At 50.2% G+C, this 21,575-nt stretch overlaps 1 protein-coding gene across 2 annotated transcripts in view; it reads right to left on the reverse strand.

Moving 5' to 3' along the window:
- TSPAN14 (tetraspanin 14) overlaps positions 1-21,575 on the reverse strand; it is a 52,683-nt gene that overhangs the window by 24,010 nt on the left and 7,098 nt on the right. For both annotated transcript variants that reach the window (XM_032838716.1, XM_032838708.1), the window contains one exon: positions 881-978. In XM_032838716.1, coding sequence (XP_032694607.1) covers positions 881-961 — 81 coding nt within the window. In that variant the 5' untranslated portion in view covers positions 962-978. Of the gene's footprint in view, positions 1-880; positions 979-21,575 lie in introns of those variants that run through there.

The raw sequence follows: 21,575 nt of genomic DNA on the forward strand, positions 1-21,575 counted from the left end.
AATTCTCAGAACATGGTACCACCACCCATCCCTTCACTTTGCGGAATCATTCCAAAACTCGTAACCTACCAAGAATTACTAAAAGAAGTAGAAAATAATTCCACCTACTTACTGAGCATTGTAAGGTCCTACATGACCTGTTTCCTTCATGTCTCTGTCCTCACTTGTGTCCCCTCCCCCTGTACTCACTGAGCTCCAGTGACATGGTCTTCTCTTTGTCCCCTGCACATGCCAAGTGCATTTCTGCCTCAGGGCCTTTGCAGATGCTGCTCTTCCTGCCTGCAGCTTTCTTCCCAGACCCCTACTGGCTGTCTCTTCACGGGTACACTGGTCTCAGCCCTTAAGTCACCTCCTTGGAGTGCCCTTCCTTGACCTCCCTAGCCAAGGAGCTTCTCCCTCCCTGCTCTGTTGCTCAGGAGGTTAATGTCATTACTGGTTAAACACAAGCACCGTAAGGAACAGGGCTTTATTGCCCTTGCACACTCTTACCTCCCAAAGCGCAGAACAGCGCTTGGCCCATAGTCAAAGGGGCACAAAGCGCCCCGCTGCCAAGGTCTCGTTGGGAGCATCCCCAGGGCAGGGAAGGCAGAAAGCTGACCTGCATGTGGGCCAGAGCTCCAAGTGTTCCTGAGCCTCCAAGGCTGGGGTAGGGGTCCATTAGCCTGCTTTCTGATCATCCCGGCTATCCCCGTCACAGTACTTAGCAGCCTGTTGTATAGCATTAACTTGTCACTGGTTCTGCCTAGGCAGGGGCTCTTCGCCCTGCCCGCCTTCTCCCCCAGAGCCTCGCAGCGGGCCTGGCCAATCGGCAGTGCATGAAGAACGCGATCCACTGAATAAAGGACAAGGCAGGGGACCAAGGTTGCTCTCGGGGACTCACCCAGAAGACGATGTTGTAGCTGAAGAGCAGGTACTTGTACCAGCAGCTGACCTCGGCGTTAGAGTATCTATAATAGTGCATCTTCCGAGAAGCGGGACCTGTGGGCAGACAGGGGGTGGTGAGACGACACATGCGGCTGCAAAACACCCCCCAAAACTCCTCCCCCAGGAAGAGCCAAGGTGAGGCTCACACACAGACTCTAGAAGTCTCCAAATTGTTCCCGTGTTCCTGCACGAGTCCAGGCATCACTTTACTATCAGTGGCAGCTACAGACTGGGCAAGAATCACGCTAAGTCAACTTTCTAAAAACAGCCAAAAGAAGAAGAGAATTTTTTTTAAAGAATGGAGGATGCCAACTTTTATTTATTTTTTTAAAGATTTTATTTATTTGAGAGAGAGAGAACACAAGCAGAGGAAGCAACAGGCAGAGAGAGGGAGAAGCAGGCTCCCCACGGAGCAGGGAGTCCCGATGTGGGGCTTGATCCCAGGACCCCAGGATCATGACCTGACCCTCACAGCCTCCTCTTCATGACCTGAGCCGAAGGCAGGTGCTCAACCGACTGAGCCACCCAGGTGCCCCTACTACTTTCCTTCTGGAACCCAACAGCAATCCAGGTGGGCCCTTATCCTCCACCACCCCCTGCTGCCGAAACAGTGGCTCGGTGGTGGGGAAGGGGATGGGCTGATCCCTGGGGAGCAGGCAGGACCTAGAGCTCCCAGGGGAATACTCACCCCAGCCCCCTGTTCTCCTCCCACTTTCTGGGGCTGAGCGGGCGGTGGGGGGTGCGGTGGGGGGAGGCCAAAACAGAAAAGGCTACTCAGGCCTTGAAGACACAACCCACCCACAACTGCCAGGAAGAAACCAGCAGCTGCCACCTTGTCGAGAAAGGGCTGCTGCAAAATCCCTTCCTGGGAGTGGCCTCGGTGGACTGGCCACGGGCTTGTAATGTTCTGAGCAAGTGATGCCAAGCAGGGACGAGCAAACCACACACTTCTGGAATGGGTGCTGTGACCGCTCACCCTCCTGGCCACAGGAGGTGCCTGTGCTGCCCTGCGCAGCAGCCTGGACCCACCATTTGCTCACCTCCTCCCTCAGAGGGTGATGGGAGAGTCTGGCCCATCCGGCCTCCAAAACCAGCCAGGAAGGTGACAGTGACCCAGCAGCCCCCGCCCCGTCCTCAGCACAGGACTTCCACAAAAGTCCCCTTCAAGAAGGGAGTACGAATGCAATCCCAGGCACCAAGGGACACCATGGACACAGGACACACAAGAGGCCCCTGGGCAAGTTCCTGCCCTCTCAAGGCCTCAGCATCCTCAACAAACTGATCCCTAGTGTCCCTAGTGCTAAGGGACCCTGCTGGCAGCATCACATGACTCCTTCCAAATACAGATCTGAGGGCTCTACCCTCTGCAGGTCCTGAGAAGTAGGTGCAGGTTGAGACAGAGAATTGGCATGTTTGATAAATTCCCTGGTGATTCTGACAAGCCTAACGTCCCAGGTAGCAGCCCGGGCACCAAGGGCCACCTGCAAAGGTAGAAGGACTGTGCTAGCCACAGCCCAGCACACAGACCAGGGCTAGGGTCGGGATGCCTGGCGGTAGGCAACTAACTAAAGGGAACCAACATTCACTCATTTGTGTTTCACACAAGACAAAACCCCCAAAGCACTGGGTTTTTCTCTAACTACAGGTGACTGGCTTCATGCATATAGAGAAAAAACATTTTTTAACTTAAAACTCAGGTAAGTTTATGACAGAGAACTGTCAACTTGGCCAGAAATGGCCTAGAAGTCAGGAAAATGTTCTAAATGGTAGAAACCCTGTTCCTTTTTACGGACAAGACAATCCTACTTCTTGGAATCGTCAAACACAGCCTCCTCTTCATGGCTCTTAGAGAAGCCTGGAAGGATGGCCATACCCTTCCCATGGAACTGGATTCCACAGACTGGGGAAGGCTGCCCAGGCACGGTACCCCAAAGTTCAGGAATCCCAGAGAGTACTCCCTGGGCATCATTTAACCATGGTAAAGCTTTCTCTTAAAAGCTATGAAGCAAAGTCAGACTCCCTTCTTCCTCCAGAGAAACCTGATAGCACAAGTCTATCCGTTTTCCTCAGTACTGGAGACCTCATCCCTGCCCCCTGCTTGGAGCCTTTGGGAAATGATTACCCTGAGGTGATACAGGGACTCTCAACCTGGAGATCCCTGTTCTTCAGCTCTGGCCAATTAACCGTGGAGAACAGAGAAAGGTCACAGGAACCCCATGGGCTTGCAGGCTCTGGAGGGGGGAATTCTCCACAGGGCTCCTGGCCACCCTCACCATAGGTTTCACCCCCTTTCATGTGGCCCAGAAGGCCTCACTCCACAGACACAAAGCCACTCAAGTAAGACTGCTTTCACAGACATCAGGGTCCAAATCCACACCCAGAGAATCTCCACACCCAGGACATACCCTCCCAGCCCTCACTTCCTAGAAACTCAGACATCTGGAATTACACTAGCCAGGTCCACACCGGGGAAGGACCAGAAGCACCCTAAGCAACCACGAGGCAGTGTACCACACTCCTATGTGTCTCCTACACACCTGCCATGCACAACCCAGAGCATTCACACCAGGCATCACACCATTTCTGTTGAACCAAGCAAGATAACCCTCTGTGGCCTCGGGGTGGGGCTGTCCAGTGACAGCATTTCCCCATCCAACTCATGAATGAGGAAACTGTGGAGGGGAAACAGTTCAGTCTTTGTCCACCCCCTTGTTTATTCCTCCCTACGGGAAGATAAGGCACTCAACTAACCACGAGGTGGGGCAAGCTCACCCATTCCCCACCCCTACCCCACCGTGAACCTGTGGAGCAGGGAGGAAAAGCTGCCTCTCACCCTTGCACTGCTCTCTATCCCACTGGCCGGAGGGTAGAGAGGCAGATCCTGAACCTCAATGTCACGGAGAGATCCTGTCTCCACACGGGTGCATCCCAGGGTATAAATTAAAGGAGGTAACGAGGGAAGGAGGTGATGGAAAGGTTTGGACCCCAGCCTAAACCACACCCTCCAACATGGGGTTCTCGGCCCTCATCTGGAGTACAAAGCCAGCGCTGAGCTCCCAAGGTCTGGCTGGGCGGTTTCACTGCATCAGTGAAGGAAAAAGGACTGACGAGTACACCTTAGCTGCCAACCTGAGAGTCATCCACACGGACACGGAACCCCAAGAAGGGGACAAGTGCATCAGTACTGAAACTAGAACCCAGATCTGACTCAACACTCAGCCAAAACGACTTCGAAGTGACTGTGGTCCCTGACAGTTCACCAGTCACATCAGAGGAAGGCAGAACTTTGCTCCCCATCAACTAAATAACTCAACGAAAACCAACACTGTTCCAGGGCACCTGCTGGCTCAGTGGTTAGAGCAGGTAACTCTTGATCTCAGCATTGTAAGTTCCAGCCCCATGTTGGGTGTAGAAATTACTTAAAAATAAAATCTTTTAAAAAGCAAACAAAAAAATCTGACCAAGACCATCTATCTTAAAACACACACACACACCAAGAATCTTGTTTTAACAAAATATCTTAAAAGACAGCTAAACTTTTCACAAATGCTAATTATCATTGCAACAGAGAAGGATCTCCAAAAGCTATTCTGTAGCTTTCATATTTTATAGAAACACATAGAAAACAACGATCAGAAAAATTTAATTCCAAGTCCTGAAACTGTCTCAGTTCCCAAACTTATTAAAACAGAAGAAAGCATTTACATGACAAAGTGTTTGTCAAAACATGTACATCTCAAAACAAAGGGGAAGGTTACAATCACGTCATAGTGTTGAGAGAGCTGGCTAGCAGTCTGAGAGCTAACTAATAAGCCAAAATAAATCCAAATATTTAAGGTTGCAAGCATGCACAAAATAACAGAGCATTTCAGGAAATCTCCTTCACTTTTGACTCAACAGGGAAAAAATACAAAATATAAAAATATCACTATGAAACAGATAAATAGTTTTCAAATTCCCATACAATTAAAAATAACATAAACATCAAAAGAAATACAAATGATGTTTTCAGCAGCTGTAGCAGCTATGACAAAGGGTAAAAATCTACAATATATAAAAATCCATACTTAAAAGACTCCAGTGTTAGACACAAGGACAAAAGATATGGACATTATATGAAATGGATAGACAATATAACTAACATGCCAAAAGGCCCAACACCACCGACGGACACCGAAAGACAACGCAGAGACACTATTTCATGTACCACCGTTTAGCAACAACTCCGGCACTACTCCAGGCAAGCCCCTGGTGAGGGTTGCAAGTTCGTACCTGGTCACTGGCAGCAGAGTCGACCGTGACTACCCTTGGGCAAGCAATATGTTTAGAGATATGCAAAACCAAAAAAAAAGTCATACCCTTAATCCAATAAAGTCATGACTAAGAACTTGCCTCCAGAAAATAAACCAACAGAGGAAAAGGAATATGCATTAAGTATGAAATCTGAACATCATGGTTTGCAATTAGGGAACAATTTGTAAGCATGTGGTTAAAGGCCAAAACGGAATAGAAGAGTGTGGAAATGGCTACATGGGGCGGAAGATTCTCTAAAAACATTTCCACTGTTGTGCTCACCATTACCACCTCTGCATTATACATGCAAACTGGCCACTGCTGGGGGGAAAGGGTGGGCGGGCCTACCTCAGAGGTTACTGGCCCCCAAATGTGATGAGCTTTACTGGGACTGTAGACCAGGCTTGTCTACTTTGGGATCATTTCAACCTGTAAGAGTCCTTCTTTCTCCCTCTTGCTGTTTATTTATTTATTTTTAATATTTTGTTTATTAGAGAGAGAGAGAGCACGCGCGTGCGAGTGCGTGGGGTGGGGAGGGGCAGAGGGAGAGACTCTCAAGCGGACTCTCCACTGAGCATGGAGCCTGACAGCGGCTGGATCCCACAATCCTGACATCATGACCTGAGTCGAAACCAGGAGTTGGACACTTAACCGACTGAGCCACCCAGGTGCCCGAACTCTTCATTCATTTTCAATTTTTAAAAAAGGAGCACATGCTCAGCTATAAAATATCTGAACAATTCAGTAGGATGAAAAGTGAACTGGCAATGAGAAACCACTAAACACTGTTTTTCACATTTTCACCATGACCCATAATAAGAAACACACTAACAAAATCAAGCCAATGCCCACATAATCGCATGCGCAACTGAGCCTCATGAAACCATCCCTCCCCCATTGGGTTCCTTGCGTTCTAGATTTGCTGTTTCCGTTTTTTTGTTTTTTTGGGTTTTTTTCAAGATCATGCTTGCACAATTACCTAAGAAGCAACCACTGTAAAAACTGTGTTGACAAAAAGAGCAGATCCTGGGCCACGGCTTGGGACCTTTTCAACTTCCAGCTGATCTTGGTATTTATACCCCCATACAATAGCTCTTAGAAACTTCTGTACACAACATACTCAGTGTTACTATTCCCCGGCTTTTCAGTTCTAGATGTTACCTACCCACTTCCTACCCTGGAAGGCAAGGATGTAACTCTTTCTCTTTTTTTTTTTTTTTTTAAGATTTTATTTATTTATTTGACAGAGGGAGATAGTGAGAGCAGGAACACAAGCAGGGGGAGTGGAAGAGGGAGAGGCGGGCTCCCACTGAGCAGTTAGCCCAACATGGGGCTTGATCCCAGGATCCTGGTGGGATCATGACCTGAGCTAAAGGCAAACGGTTAACAACTAAGCCACCCAGGCTCCCCAAGGATGTAACTCTCTTTACTCCCGTGGAAACTGCTTGTCCCCCTGATACTCCTTACTCTTCTCCTTTTCTGTATCTCCACCGCAATTACAGTTAAACTCCAGCAACGGCTGGGGTGATTTTCAGAGTTTACGTTATTATGATCTCTTCAGCCATCAGAGTGAGCCATATAAACCACCATTACTGTTCCCACTTTTTGTTCTCTGGAATTAATAATCCTCTTATTTTTGTTTAATTTCCTGTAAATTTATCAACATTCAACCCCAAATTCAATGCCAGTTGTTCAAGTCTCCTCTAAGTACATTGACTCACACCAGATGCTATAATTCTATTTCTTCTTCCAGAAGAAAACTCTCCTGGAGCTTACTGAGTTCGAGCTGGACTGGTATGCAGAATTTCCTTTACTTCAATTTGGGATACAGTCCATGAGAGATGCAGTCTTGGCTCTACTGGGTGGAGAAACCCTTCTGTGCAAAAGGCAAGGTTTTGGGATCCTGTATGTCTAAAAGCATCTTATACTACCTTCATCCTTGAACAAAAGTGTGTGTACAGAGTTGGGAATCAATTTCACGGAGAATGACAAAGGCACCGCTCCACCATCGTCTATATTCCAATGTACCGAGAAGCCATGAAACCACTCAGATTCCTGATCTGTGTGTTTGATGTACTTCTTTCTCTCGGTAAAGTTGTAGGATCATCCCTCTCTCCCTGGAATACTGAAATTTCAGGGCATTGGTCTGGGTTCATTTTCACCCACTTGGCTCAACAACTGATGAGCTCTTCCAATATGGAAACCAATATCCTTCTAGGAAATTCTTTTTCTTGATCATTTTCCCCACTTGTATTGTTTTCTATTCTCTCCTTCTGCAACTCCTATTAGTGGACACGGGAACCCTAACTGATCCTTCTGCTCTATTATCCATCTCTTCACCTTTTTTTTTTAATCTGTTTCCTGGAAGACTCCTTCAACTTTTTCTTCTAATCATTCTGATACTTTGGTCCTTCCCTTAGTTTTTAAACTTTTAATCATTTTGTTTTCAAAATATTCTTTTTTTAATAGTATCCTGTTCTTACTTCATGGATATGAAATTTCTTTTATCTCTGAGAAAATGTCTAAATATTTTTCAAAATGTTCTTCTTCCTAAATAGGGATGTTTCTCTCAAGTTGCTTTTTGTTGTTGTTTGTTTTGTTTTGCTTCCTTTCACATTAGGCAGCTTCTTCAGATGTTAGTAACCCTTGATAATCCCCATAATTAAGTAATCCTCATGAGGAAGGGTAAATGCCTAAAAACTAGCTGGAAATGCTGAGTCCTGGGGCTGGTGAGTTTCTGTTGTAGGCTGATCTGGCTGCCATTTGCTAGGAAATCCTAGCTGTCGCCATCATTATCTCTTTCCTCCTAGACCAGTCAGGTTCGCCCAGTGAGGTCTCCTTTATTTTAATCTCCTCCCTAGAAGGGAAGGGTCTGGATGTCAGTGTTCTAGAAGCCAAATGAAAGGAGAAAGCTGGGGAATGAATGTGATCTCCCACTTTTACCTCCAGGAACGCCTGGAGTCTCACCTTAAAGAAGGTTTTTCCTTCTCCAGAATAAATCTCCGATATCCAGCCAAAGGGAAAGGGTGTCACCAAGCATCACGGAGGAAGGAAAGTAATCTAGGTATCTAACCATATCAGCTACTCTCCAATAATTCTTATATTTAGCTACCTCGGATGCGCCTCTGCCCCGCTAACCCCGAAGTAACAATGTAGTGACACCAACTTCTCTATTTTAAACTCGGTCACTCATGCATCTATTCCTGGCTGGCAAATTTTTTCTTGTTGTCGTTTCTTCTCCCATTCCTCTGTCCTCAGAGACTCATTCCTTTTTAAAAATTCCCTTTATCTTGGGGCTCCTGGGTGGCTCAGTTGGTTAAGCAGCCAACTCTTGGTTTCAACTCAGGTCGTGATCTCAGGGTCCTGGGACTGAGCCCCATGTCGGGCTCCGTGCTTAGCAGGGAGTCTGTTTGAGGATTCTCTTTCTCCCTCTGCCCCGACCCCACGTACTCACACTTGCTCTCTCTCCCTCTCTCAAGTAAATAAATAATTAAAAAAATAAGTAAAAATACAAATTCCCTCTATCTTAACTTCTGTGGAGTTCTGTAACAAAGTAAAATTAGGTGTGTCCACTCAATCCAACAATTTACCAAGATCTCTAAGACTTCAAAATATTTTTAGTTGCCATCTTTTTCCAGAACAAAGCAAAAAACCAGAAAGCATGATTTATCACCATATAAAAGGAAGGGCAAAATAAGCCTGCAGATGTAGTTAAGATGACTGATCAACTGGCTTAAAATAGTGAAACTATCAGAGTGGGTCCAACGTAATTATGTGAGCCCTTAAAAGCAGAGCTTTCTATCGGCTGAGGGCAGAAGTAGCCAGGTTCCAAGCACAAGAAGGATGCGGTGCATTACTGCTGGATCTGGGCTCCAGGAGCCACGTGCATGGAGCAGGAGTTAAGGGCGGCCCTGGCTGACGGTCAGCAAGGAAGCAGGTTCTCGGTTCTACAGCAATCAGGCACTAAGTTCTGCCAACAACCAGCATGAGCTTGAAAGCAGATTACTCCCCAGAGTATCCAGAGAGGAATGCGACCCTGCTGACACCTAGATGTGGCCCATGTGAGGCCCTGAGCAGAGATCCCAGCTGAACTACACTGTACCTGGACAGCACCATCCACCCATAACCTAGAACCCTCATCCCTCCCTAGTCACCCCTGCTGTCTCCTCTCCCACTCAACTCTCCAGTCGGCCATTCACCAAGGTTCAATCTTTCCATGTGGCTTTCAGGCTCCCAGCACTGACACCTGGCAAACTCACGGGCCCATCCCAGGGAAGGGCAGCCCTACTCCCAAAGGAGCTGAGGGCCCTGTTGCACCCCCAGTAGCATGCCTCAAGCCCTGGACATCCCTAGCACCCGAGAAGGGAGACCTCAGAGCCCACTGGGGGCTGGGGAACATTCTCAGCCCAAAGAAACAGGCAGGCCTAAGGTGACGAGTCTAGGAAGGGATAGGTGAATAGGAAAGAAGAGGAGGTTCCAGTGGGCGGGAAGGTCACAAAGGCTAAGGCCAGAGTAGGCTCTCTCATTGCCCACAGGAATGGTGTGGAATCAGCCCCAAGGCACAGCCACCTACTGAGAGGGGAAGAGCTCAGATCCACAGGCTCTCTACTGCTCTCGGAGTCACGCTCAGAGTCAAAGTGTCTATGTCCCATTCTAGCCCATTCCCCTTAGGACCCAACTCCTCACAGCCAGGGTCTGCCAGGAGCAGTGTGAACTGGACATGGTGGCAGCAGCCACTCAGAAGTATCCAGACGTTTCACTCTTCCTCTGGGGAAGACACTATAAAGCCACACAGGGGTGAGGGTGAACCACCCCCACTTATCAAGGGGACAGCGTGCCCCTGGCACACAGGTATGGGAAAAGGGAGGGTCCCTGTGTTCAGAGACTGGAGGCCCAGGGATGGCCTCCATGTGGAGGTCCAGGGAAACCCAGGCTAGCTCTGAGCCCCAGCAGGCTCCCCAATGTGCCTGGGGTTCTAAGTGCTTGGTTTCCTGTATGAAACTCTGAACTTAGCAAACATAGCATTAGGAGTTTCCACCACCAAAACCCACAGCCCAAAACCTGCTGAGTCTAAGGCGCACCAAGGGGCCTCCTTGTTGATCTTGGTGAGAGGAGAGACCTTTGTCTACCTCAGTGCTGTTACCGGGAAAGAAGCAGAGGGAGGGACGGAAGTGGGTCAGAGGAGGGAAGCGGAGAGGCAAGGGCTCAGCGGGAGCAATGCTGGGCCTAGAATGGAGGTCACCGAATCCAGTGATTTTCAAACTTACTATTTTTATTACTTTGTAAGCTACAGGAGGTTTTGTTCAAAGAAACTCTGACCCAGAAACCCAACATGGAGACAGGCAGAGCAGGTCACGCATCTCAGGCGTCTGGGAGCAAAGGGGAGGCTCCATGAGGGGCACACTTGAAAATGATGGGCCTGGTCCAGGGGATCCCAAATTCCAAAGAACATGAGAATCACTCAAGGAGCTTTTTCCATAATGCACATGGAGAATAGTTCAATAGGACTGTGACAGACCTGGAAATTCACATTTTTAAGAGCTGTCCTTCACGGCAGTCAGTTTGAAGGGACCCTTGCCGGCCAATCTGCAAGAATCTGAGCCCCAGACTAACAATTACAGTAATGGATTTTAACTCACTGAATAAAATAAAAATCTGTGAGTCCGCTCAGATATATACCAATACATGGACAAATAAACAAGGGGAGAAGACAAAGCTCTCCTAGCAGAAGGCCAAATGATAAATGCAGAAGGAATTAATGGAATTAAAATATCACTGTTCAGCCACCATGACAGAAAGAACCATCAAGAATCTGGTGTCAGGAATCATCAGTGGGTTGTTGTTGTTTTTTTTTTTTTTGTCTGTTACAGCTGCTCCAACAAAGTCTGCTAAAACAGACTGGGTAGCTTATAAAGAATGGAAATTTATTTCTCACAGTTGGGGAGGTCCAAGATCAAGGCACCAGCAAGGCCGAGTCAGGGCCCTCTTCTTGGTTCAAAGCTGGTACCTTTCTGCATGTCCCCACACAATGGAAGGAGCAATGGAGCTCTGTGGTGTCTATTTTAAGGGTGTTAATCTGATTCATAAGGGCTCCACCCTCCAGACCTAAGTACCTTCCAAAAGGCAGTCAAATGGGGCAGTAGATTTCAGTATGTGAATCTGGGGGACATAAACATTCAGACAGTAACAGGCTCTAAATTTAGTTGATGAAAGTTTGATGAGAAACAGCCTGTTTACATGGTCTCAAAGGATCTCCCCATAGGACACTTATTAATTACAGAGAACATAATAGTAACTCAGCAGTGGAGAAACCCAGCAGATACCACCTTATTAACTAAGTCATCGCTGTTTCCATCATCAGTAATGAGTCAGGCCAACACGGGTCCCTCCTGAGGGGATATACTGAGAAGACACCTCATTTCTGTGGTATTCCTGATGAAAATGCAGAATGTGAATCTCATCTCAAGGAAAAATCCAACAAATTCAAGTTAAAGGAGATTCTACAAAATAACTGGCCTCAAGTCAAAACGTAGAGCTTGTGGCCATTTTCCTTAAACAAACCATCCAACATGCGACAACAACAAATGCAAACACCACGTTAGGAACAAGAGCAAGCCTGGGGCCCAGAGAGAGACGGTGAGCTGATTCACCAGGCAGCTCACCCACCGGCCCACCCTGGTGAGGCAGAGCCCAGTCACACTCAGCTACTGCCCACCAACTTCTCGGAAAGCTGGCTGAAAGGAGGCCTGGCACCTTCCTGTCTTCCCGGCGGCTGTCCCCTCTGCCGTGGAAAGTGACAATGGCGGCTCGCAGGAGGACGGGGAGCCCCTGCTGCCACGGTGCCCAGCGCCCCATCAGCACGGCGGGCCCGTCTCTGAAGCCCTAATGTCTACACCCAGAAGCCGGGTGTACACAAGATGGGAGAATCCAGGCCCAGTTCACGGTGACATCTTCAACAGGGACAAGACTCCAGGAGGCCAGCACACTGAAACCTCCAGACCTCAGGGGGATCCACCTGGGCCTTCTGTCCACTCTGAAATTCTCAGCTAAGGGCCTGGGGCACAGGCTCCCTCGACTGAAGAAGACTTGAGGAGCAATCCCCGAGTGTGCCAACTCACTCAGCCAGTCCCTCCCAGGGAAAAGGCTTTCATGGTGGGTGACCAACACCACCAACTTGACTGCACATGTCTGGACACCTGCTGCGTGCAAGGCACCCACAATGATGCTGTGGAGGCCAAGCACTCCCAGCGAGACCGCTGCCTGACTCAGGGGACCGGGGACACACTTCCTTCTACAAAACGCGGAGTCAGGAAGGTGCTAGAGGGCAGGATCCTCCTGCACAGGAAGGAAGGAGGAGGCGGGAAGCTGGTCAGGAAATGCTTGACAGAGAGGCCGCTTTTTAAATGTGAACAAGACGAGCACTCCACATGGAGCCGGTCACCAGCGTGCCCTGAGATGGAGACACCACACAGCTGCTGCGACACAGAAGCCACCAACCGTCTCACCCACAAGGCTCCCCAAGGCGATTATCAGCATGGCCCCAGGTGTGTCCCCTGCTCCAGGCCAGGCCCTGCCAACAGTGTCACTACACACCAGCGTAGCTGTCCCCATAGAGCTGACACCGCGGGGGCCCTATCCGCCACAGATGCTCCAGATGATGAGCGGGCCCACTCGTGGGGAGAAATCAGCTCTGCTCCAAGAACTGAGCCTTCCCCACCATGGGGGGCTGCAGGGGGGTGGGTGGTAACAGGAGGTGTAAGGATTTGACCTGCACCTCTCACGCAGATCTGAAGTGTTCTCTTTGTAGGCGTCTGCCCCACACCCGTCCTGCTCGGCACCAACACACACACACAAACTACGTAAGAGAACTGACAATTACACATATTGACTCCTTTTCTTCCAATTTTCCATGCCTGAAATGCATCAAGATTATGGTTCTTAAAATGTTAAAAACCTCTGTACCCAACATTGCACAGTCTGCTATGATATCCTGTGTTTTAAGACAACCAACCCACTTCACCCCAAGGACAGCAGTGGGAGCACCCGGGATTCCTGGTCCGGGGTGGGAGCTCTCCAAGGCCAGGGCAGAGCCTGGCTTCTGGCTCCCTACCAGCAATGCAAACAGCCCTGGGGAGGGCGGTGGGGGGGGGGGTGCTGTCACAGAGCAAAGAAAACAAAACAAACTTCCCAAACAAGCTAAGAAAAATGAAGCCTGCTCAAAAAAAAAATAAATAAATAAATAGAACTATGTGCACTGAAAACATAAAAAGAGAAAAGGAATGGGGTGGAGGGAGAGATTTTTTTTAAAAACTGCAAATCAATGGTGGGCCCTGTCGAAAATGGCTGAGAGGTGTCTGTCAGGAGATTAGCAGCTCAGTCCCTAAACAGAGTCCCAGCAGGCTAGCCCCCACCCCTGCAGCTGTGCGGGGAGCCAGGTCTCCTCCAGCCTGGCAGACTCATGCCCACAAACCCCCATCAGAATGCAGGAGGTGGGCCGGCAATCCTGCTGATATCAGAGAAGCCATAGCAAACTTTTTTCTGCTACAAAAGTAATGCACAGTCCCCTTTCTGAACGATTTCTTTGAACTTCAACATACACCATAACATCGTTCTACAGAATGGTTTGTGTTTCTACGAGAAAACAACATTTACAACCTGATTCTGATCCTGTCGTCCAGCTGGGACAGATGGGGCAGGGCGAGTGGCACCAGATGGCTGAGGGAGGCTCCCTGCCACCCTTTCACAAAGGAGGGCTCCGTGCCCCAAAGCTGACCTCGCCAGCAGGCTTGGGGGAGGTGCCTGCACTTGCAGGCCCAGGGGGCTTTCTCGGTCCCCAGCCCCACCTCCCCGTCACCCCCAGCACCCAGGGAGAGCTGCTGGAAACTGCATACTCGAAGAGACAGGGACTGTCAGAGCTCCCAGACCCGTTTGAAGTAGACAGCTTTCAGGAGGGCAAGAGGGCGAGGTCTGCAAAACCACCAAACAGACTAAAGAAGGTGCTAGAGCAACAGGCAAGGGGGGGGGGGGACAAAGGTGTCTGAGCCAGGGCTTCTCAAACTTGAAAGTGTATGCAAATCACCTGGGAATTTTGTGAAAATGTCAATGCTGCGTCTCAACAAGCTGGCAGGTGTTGCCAATGCTGCCCTGCGACAGGCCGGTGGGCAGCGAGTTGAGCAGAGAGGAGCCGAGATGCCTAACAGAAAAGCCACAACCATGAGGGCAAGTCGTGGGAGGAAAGGCCACCCACCTTGACTGTGACTAGATTGATGGGGATGTCATCTGCTTTGCTGGGGTTTTGGACTTTGTTCAGTATTTCGATGCCTTCCACTGGATCCTTCCAGGTTATTTTTATTCCCATTTCACAGCTGTGGAAGCTACTCTAACCCAGTGACTGGAGAAGCTGAACTCTCTGCCTCTTGGGCATCTTCCAAGAAAGACTGCTGTGACTTCCGGCAGAAACGCACAGCCTAGAGCAGTGACACAGAGGCCGGTCCTGGTGAGGCAGGCAGACAATGGGAGGAAAGCCACTGGGCCGCCAGGCACAGGAGGCCCAGGGGATGGCGGCTGGGTGGAGAAAGGCAGATAAAGGGCCAGAAACCAACCCTAAAGGGGAACCAGCGAAAGGATGGTTTTGCCTTCTGGAATCCACAACAACATGGAGACAAAATTTAAACCTAGCAGGCCCCCCCATCCCGCCTCCCTGCCGCCTCCCACCCCCCCCCCCCCCGCCTTGCAGGAAGAGGAGATGGGATATTTAGGTACAAAGAGTGTCTTTATGTCAATGTTTCTGTTTTTACTTTTGACAGCCTGGCCTCACTTTAAGGGATGGTAAAATGCAGAGATTTACCTTCCTCCCCTGACCCCATGATTCAAAGAGGGAATGCAGCATTTTGGAGAGAGGAGTTACTCACTCACACCACACCCAGCCCCTGAGAACTGATATTATAGGTTAGGCCTCAGGGTGGGTGAGTTTCCATTGTGAAAACATCTGTGGAAGGCACCATCACCACCACCTCTCGAGAACCTAAGAAATGCCTTCTGCCAATCCCATCTAATAACATTTCCTCCCCAAAAGATCCTGAGTTAGCAAGAGGGGCTTTCAAGGTAGTGACCAACCATTAGAGTCAAAGAGCTCAGAGTCAGAGCTAAAATGTTCCTGAAGTTCATCTTTGCACCCCTTCCATTTCCCAGAGACGGGTGCCTATGGAAATGAATTGCCAAGGTCCCCGGGAAAGAGCCAGTGGCGGAGCTGAACTCAACCCCACCCTTCCACCTCTACTTCCAGAGCACCGTGCTGCTGCAACCATGACCTTTCCCATCCCCGTCTGGGTCCAACTACCTAAAAGCAGCACCTGTGCTTCAATGCATTTAAAAGTAAACTTAGCTTTTTGCTGTGTCTTATACATTTGCTGAAATGACACCACTCCAAAGTACAACCCCGTCCAGGGGTCTCAATTCATGAGACCTGTCTAATAAGGAAGGGAACGGAATCTGCCACCCCAAAATCTACCTCTCTGGCATAAAGATTACCTCGATCTAGTTATTTTTTAAAGACAGCAGGCAGGGGAGAAGTTCTGAGAACCAAGGAGAAGTTACTGAAGGGAAATTTACATTGACAAGGGGGAGTCTCCACTTGTAAGGCGGTCTCCTCTCAATACCAGGAAGACTAGGATGAGACTAAATCATAAGAAACTCTTATCAAGGGAGCCAGAGCCCAACTTAAATCTGCATTAACAACCTTATCCCGGTTCCTGGTCTTCCCTCCCAGCCAAAGCACGCATTTAAGGTGATGGCTTAGGCCATTTCAGGCAGTTCCTCAAGCTCTCCTGCATCCGTCCCATGTATGCAGGAGGTGTACCTGTTACTAAACTTCTGTTTGTTTGCCTCCTGTTAATCTGCCTTTTATTACAGGAGCTCTCAGTGAAGAACCCAGTAAGGCAGAGGGAAAATTATTTTTCCTCCCCTACAATGAGCCAGGCTGATCTCAAAGATGGATGGGTTTTGGATGGGTAACATAAAATGCTAAACACACAAAAAAATAGTGAAAGTTACTAGTCCTCATGCAAAACAACTCTATTTCAAAGGCAGGTGACTATTACAGATTCTGGCTGCGGTTTAGAAAGCAAAGCAAGAGACTTCTGGTTTGGGGCAGGCTCAACTCCAGAAAGAGGTACTCGAGTGTAGCGCTCAGCTCTGCCGGCAACTCCACCCCATGGGTGAAATCGGTCCCCCAAGAGGAAGCTCATTACGCCCACCAAAAACCGGTGGAGGTGAGACAAAGGAGCAGGGGATGGGTCCCCTCAGCTGGGAGAAAAATTCCCACAACCATACAGAGATCAAAATAAAAAGAAACTTTCTCAGCCACCCCTGCCACTACATGCCAAGAGATCCTCCATGGACTTCACACAGGAGGGCCAGGAGGTAAAGGAAGACCACACCTGGTGCCTGGGAGTAGCTTTGTCTGTCAAAGACCTAGAGGCTAGAGCTCCCACGGTGCTATGTGTTCTCTCCCCCTCCCTTCTCTCTCACCTCCTCCACGGCCACAAACAGGTGGGACCTCTCCAGGTCCCCACTGCACAAGTCACCAGGATTCTGATCCAGTAAGAGGGGATGACTGTCTCTAATCAAAGAGAGACCTCAGCAACCCTGGGGAGATGGGGAGATAGCTGGGAGAATGGAGAGCAGCCGGGGGACTGGCTCAATAGGAAGATTCATGTCCTAAGGGCTTCCACTGGTGCTCTGCACCCGCTGTCTGCAGCCTGCCGCCCGCCCAGCCTGCCGCCTGCCTGAAATTCAAGAGTCCGGACGCGGCAGAACAAAGGAAAATGGCCGGGGCTCAGGCAGCGTGGAGGCTACAGGCCAGCCCCTCAGCAAGCAGGCCGTTCTGTAGCTGAGCACTCCAGGCAGGAACAAGGGACACTGGGCTGAGCACCGAGGTACAAAGGGAAGTGGAGCCTGCAAGGCTGACAGTATCCCAGGCACACACCTGGCTGCCACCCAAGAGCATAGCTGGCCCAGGAGAGCTCAGGCAGCACAGAGGCGGCAGGCAGGTGGCTGAGAGCACAGGCACCATGCGTTCCCACTCCTTGCCCCGCTGCTCTAAATTCTTGGGGGGAGGGGGGCGGTTCCAAGCACAGCATAGAGACTTGAGAGGGGCAGAAGGGAGATCCTGATGGAGGTAACCACAAAAAGCAGGGCCCACCTAGATCTCCAAGAAGGGCGGGGGCGCACTGGGAGAGGGCAAAGTCCAGGCTGGGCAGCTCACCCAACATCAGGAAACATAAGAGGGCCCTGGAGTGGCTAAGACCGGTCTCCCAAAAGACTTCTAGGAGCATAATGGGCTCCTGCCGCCACCAACAATAGCAACACTGGGCGCCCCCTCCCCCCTTCCCCTCTCCCAGCTCAAAAATCCACAATGGGAGGCAGCAGGAAACCAGGGCAGAGCCTGTGAATAGCTCCACTGTCAGGCCCCAGGCCCCACCTCCTCAGCCCTACAGGTCAGCCATAGCTGCCACCCGGCCACAATAGTAACCTCTGTGCTGCCCTGGCCCCAAGGCCCACACAACGGAGCTGTGGGCATGGGAAGCTCTGGACTTCTCACAGGGGGAGCAAGTGATGGCAATGGTGGGAGACATGGGGCAGAGGCACAGGCATCAAACCCACCACCAGTTCAGGGTCCTGTCAGCCCCCTTTCATCCTCCAGCCAGCCCTAAAAATCCCCCTGCTTCTGGCCCTGCCCAGGCGAGGGGCAGCCAGAGCCACAGAGGGAAAGACTGTGGTCACTTGCGAGGCACACAGTGACCACGGGGATGGAGAAACAGACAGAGGGCTCCCAGAAGTCCCAGGAGGATGCCAGGAGATGGCTCCCACAGGGACCCTCTCTCACATTCCTCCCTCACTAACCCCAGCCCAACCCAGGAGAAAAATCTTAGCTGCCCTCAACCCCCAGCTTCTGCTCTGAAAGGAAGCCGCCTGAGAAAACCCATCTATGATTTACACCAGGTGCCTTCCACCCAGGCTTTTAAAATCAGGGTGGCGGGGCGCCTGGGTGGCTCAGTAGGTTAAAGCCTCTGCCTTGGGCTCAGGTCATGGTCCCAGGGTCCTGGGGTCGAGCCCCGCATCGGGCTCTCTGCTCAGCAGGGAGTCTGCTTCCTCCTCTCTCTCTCTCTGCCTGCCTCTTTGCCTACTTGTGATCTCTGTCAAATAAAAAAAAAATAAATTAAAAATAAATTTAAAAATTTAAAATAAGGGTGGCAAGTCACACCCAAAGTGGCCTAAAGCAGCTGGGGCTGAAGAGCGGCCTGGAGACGGGGGATCCTAGAGCAACAAAAGGTCCGAGGAGGCCAGGACAGGAGGTCTAACCCCCACACCAACCCCCAAAACTGAAGAAGAAAGTGGATGCCCAGGCCCTGCTGGTTTCTCAGCCAAGACTTCCGGGTCACACCCCTGCCCAAGTCATGCACGCTCCTGGGCCTCCTCAAACCTCCATCTGCAAAGCCTCTCCTCCCTCCCCAGCCCTCGTCTGGCTCCGGTCACCTCCTCTTACATCACACTTTTGGGTACGCACAGGGCACAGTCAAGAGCTGCAAACAACAGGTGCTTTGCGGAGACAAGCTAACCTGAGCTGAACCAGAACAAGACCGGTGGGAACCAGGCCACCAGCCCCCCCACCACGGTGTGCTCCCTTCAGCTCGGGGCTCCGCCTGCAGAAATAAATACAAGATCCCTCCGGAAGAAAAGCTTGGAAACTTTCCTTCTCTCCCTTGGAATCAAAGCAACGTGCTTCTTTTCTCGTTAAGCACTCAATGCCTGGACTCCTCTCCCAGCCGTCTACTACAGGCCTACCAGCATGTGCAAGGCATTTCTGCAGCTTGGCTTCTAGAAACAAAATTGGTACTGAAAGCAACCTCGATGTCCATCAACAGAGGCTGACAAAGTGAATCACGGTTTACCACACAGCGGAAGAACGTGTTGCTCTTAAAAAGAAAGGACTCAACTGTGAGCTGAAATGGAACAATCCCAAGATAAGCTTTAGAGTAAAAATCACTAAGTACAGCACAGAGTAATTAGTGTACTAGCAAGGGGATAAACAAGGGGAGTACAGAGAGGAGACACGTGACCGGGCGCCCAGCATCTGGTGGTAGAGGCCTCAGGGGAGCAGACCTGAAGGGGTCAGGCGTGGAAATGCTAATTTTCACTATGTATCTTTATGTGTTTTTTAAATCATGTGTACATTTTTTAATTAAAAAGTTAAACCTAAGGTGCCTCGTTAGTGCAGTAGGTAGCGCTCAATCTCATAAAAAGTTAAACCTAAACTGACATTTAAAATCCCTCGTGTTTAAAAATAAATTAAAAAATGAAATAAAATAAAATAAAATAAAATCCCTCAAGTTTGTGACTAAAGGCATACACACAAATACTCGCACCTGTAACTCTCCACATGCAGCTTCTGGTATCTCCCTAAAACACCTAAGCAGGTGGCAGGGGAGAAATAGGGGGTGGGGGGGCAGCTTCTGTCATCAAGAAAGAGTAGCAACTCAGAGAGCTGCCTGCTCACAATTCTTCCCCAGGTCCCAAAATAGAAGTTTTCCCAGGAAGACCAAGAGCAGATTCTGCCAAAGGCAGAAAGGAAACTTGAAGTGATCTCACAAGGAGGACCCCCGGGGGACAGGTCTACTCCCTGGTGAGACTGAAAGACCCCCAAGCTTCAGGCCATGTGTGCAGGTGTGGGGGAGGCTGAGCCTCAAGCATCTCAGGCCTCCAGCAGGGACCCTTCTCAGGGCCCTCCCCAGCCATTGGTGAGGCTCAAGATCCTAGTGGTATGAACCCATCCCAATTTTAGCAGCTAAAGAAAGCTATTTCAACAGATTTCTAGGCCTGGCCCAACTCCAAGTACAGGCTAAAAACAGTTTCTCCGAAATCCCAGCTCAAAAACCCCAATCCCTTAGCCACTAAACCCCATGTCTTTACCTTTCGGGAAATGGGAACTACAAAATGGAGTCAGTGAGATGGGTCTGTATCTTTGTTCCTTACTAAAGGGATACATACGTGTTGTTTAAAAGCCTCCCTTAACTGCATGTCAATAAACACTCTGCACTCAGAAGCACCGATGTATTTCCTCCAAGTGATCTTCCCCCTGAGGAGCCATATAATAACCACCCCAGCCTCTCCTGCTTCGGAGGGGTATGACACAATGCCTGTTACAACCAGGACTGGCCAGAGCATTTGGGCGAGACCATCTAGAAAACAGGGAGTGGTTCATGAATGGAGCTCTCCCTACCTCACAGAAACAGGCCCCCACTTAGTGCCACCACCCCCAGGCCACCACAGTGAAGATCTACTAATGACCTCAAGCTCACAGACTGCCCAGGCCACAGGGAAAGAAGGCTAGAAAGAGGGGGAGTGGATGTTTGGCTCCCCTATGCCATAAGATGCTCTCTGATGACTACTCGCTGTTCAACTGGTACCCCCCCCCCAATTAAAGAGCACAAATGAGATTTCATAACAGGGAGAATCAGGCTGACTTGGAGCCCTCAGACCTCAGCTGCTGGGAAGCAAGTCCCTGCCCCTCTCAGTGCGCCCGGCACAAGCCCTCTGCAGCTCTTGCCCAGAATCCTTGAACCCTCCCACAGACCAAGACTGGCTCCTCTCGAACGATCTTCCTGCATGAGTGGGCAAGGACCCCACCCCCAAGGAAGCACTGATGCTCCCACACACCAAATCCTGGGGCACCTCAGCTGGCACCTGCCCCATGACCTCATCTGTTTTCCCACAAGGCAGCAGTTCAGGCTACCCTAACCCAGAGGGGCCTGAGCCACTCCTGCACGTGGGTACGGGCCACTCCCTCCTCCTTGCTCCCTGGGGAATGAAAACCCCACCACACCACATGTCAACATGTATCTCCCTTCAAAATGTATCTGTGTTTACACCATTACTTGTATTTCACAGGAAGCACCTAGGAGACAGGAGAGAGTGACCGTGGCAGGCAGAATGAGGGCACAGAGCCAGCTTCTGGCCTCCAGTCTTTAGGAGTGAGGAAGAGCCCCAACCCACAACCAGCAGATTTTCTTCACACACGTTTCTGTCTCACAACAGCGGGTGGCCTCCTTCCTAAAAAGTTGGCTGTTGAGACAGGAGCTGCCCCAGGAGTAGAAGACACACCGAACAAGGTCATCAGTGGGGACTGTCCACGTAGAGAGGAGGGGCAGAGAGAAAACAAGGAGCATCGCGCCTGGTTGGCTGAATGCAGGGATGGGAAGGCCTTAAACAGGGGAAGGAGACTAGGGGGCTCCCACCAGAAGGCAGTCACGGGAGGGGAAGGAGACCCCCCCCCCCAATCCAGTACCTCCCTGGGCCAG

Source organism: Lontra canadensis, unplaced genomic scaffold (genome assembly GCF_010015895.1).
Source record: "Lontra canadensis isolate GAN:19392208 unplaced genomic scaffold, GSC_riverotter_1.0 scaffold3, whole genome shotgun sequence".
Classification (NCBI taxonomy): Eukaryota; Metazoa; Chordata; class Mammalia; order Carnivora; family Mustelidae; genus Lontra; species Lontra canadensis.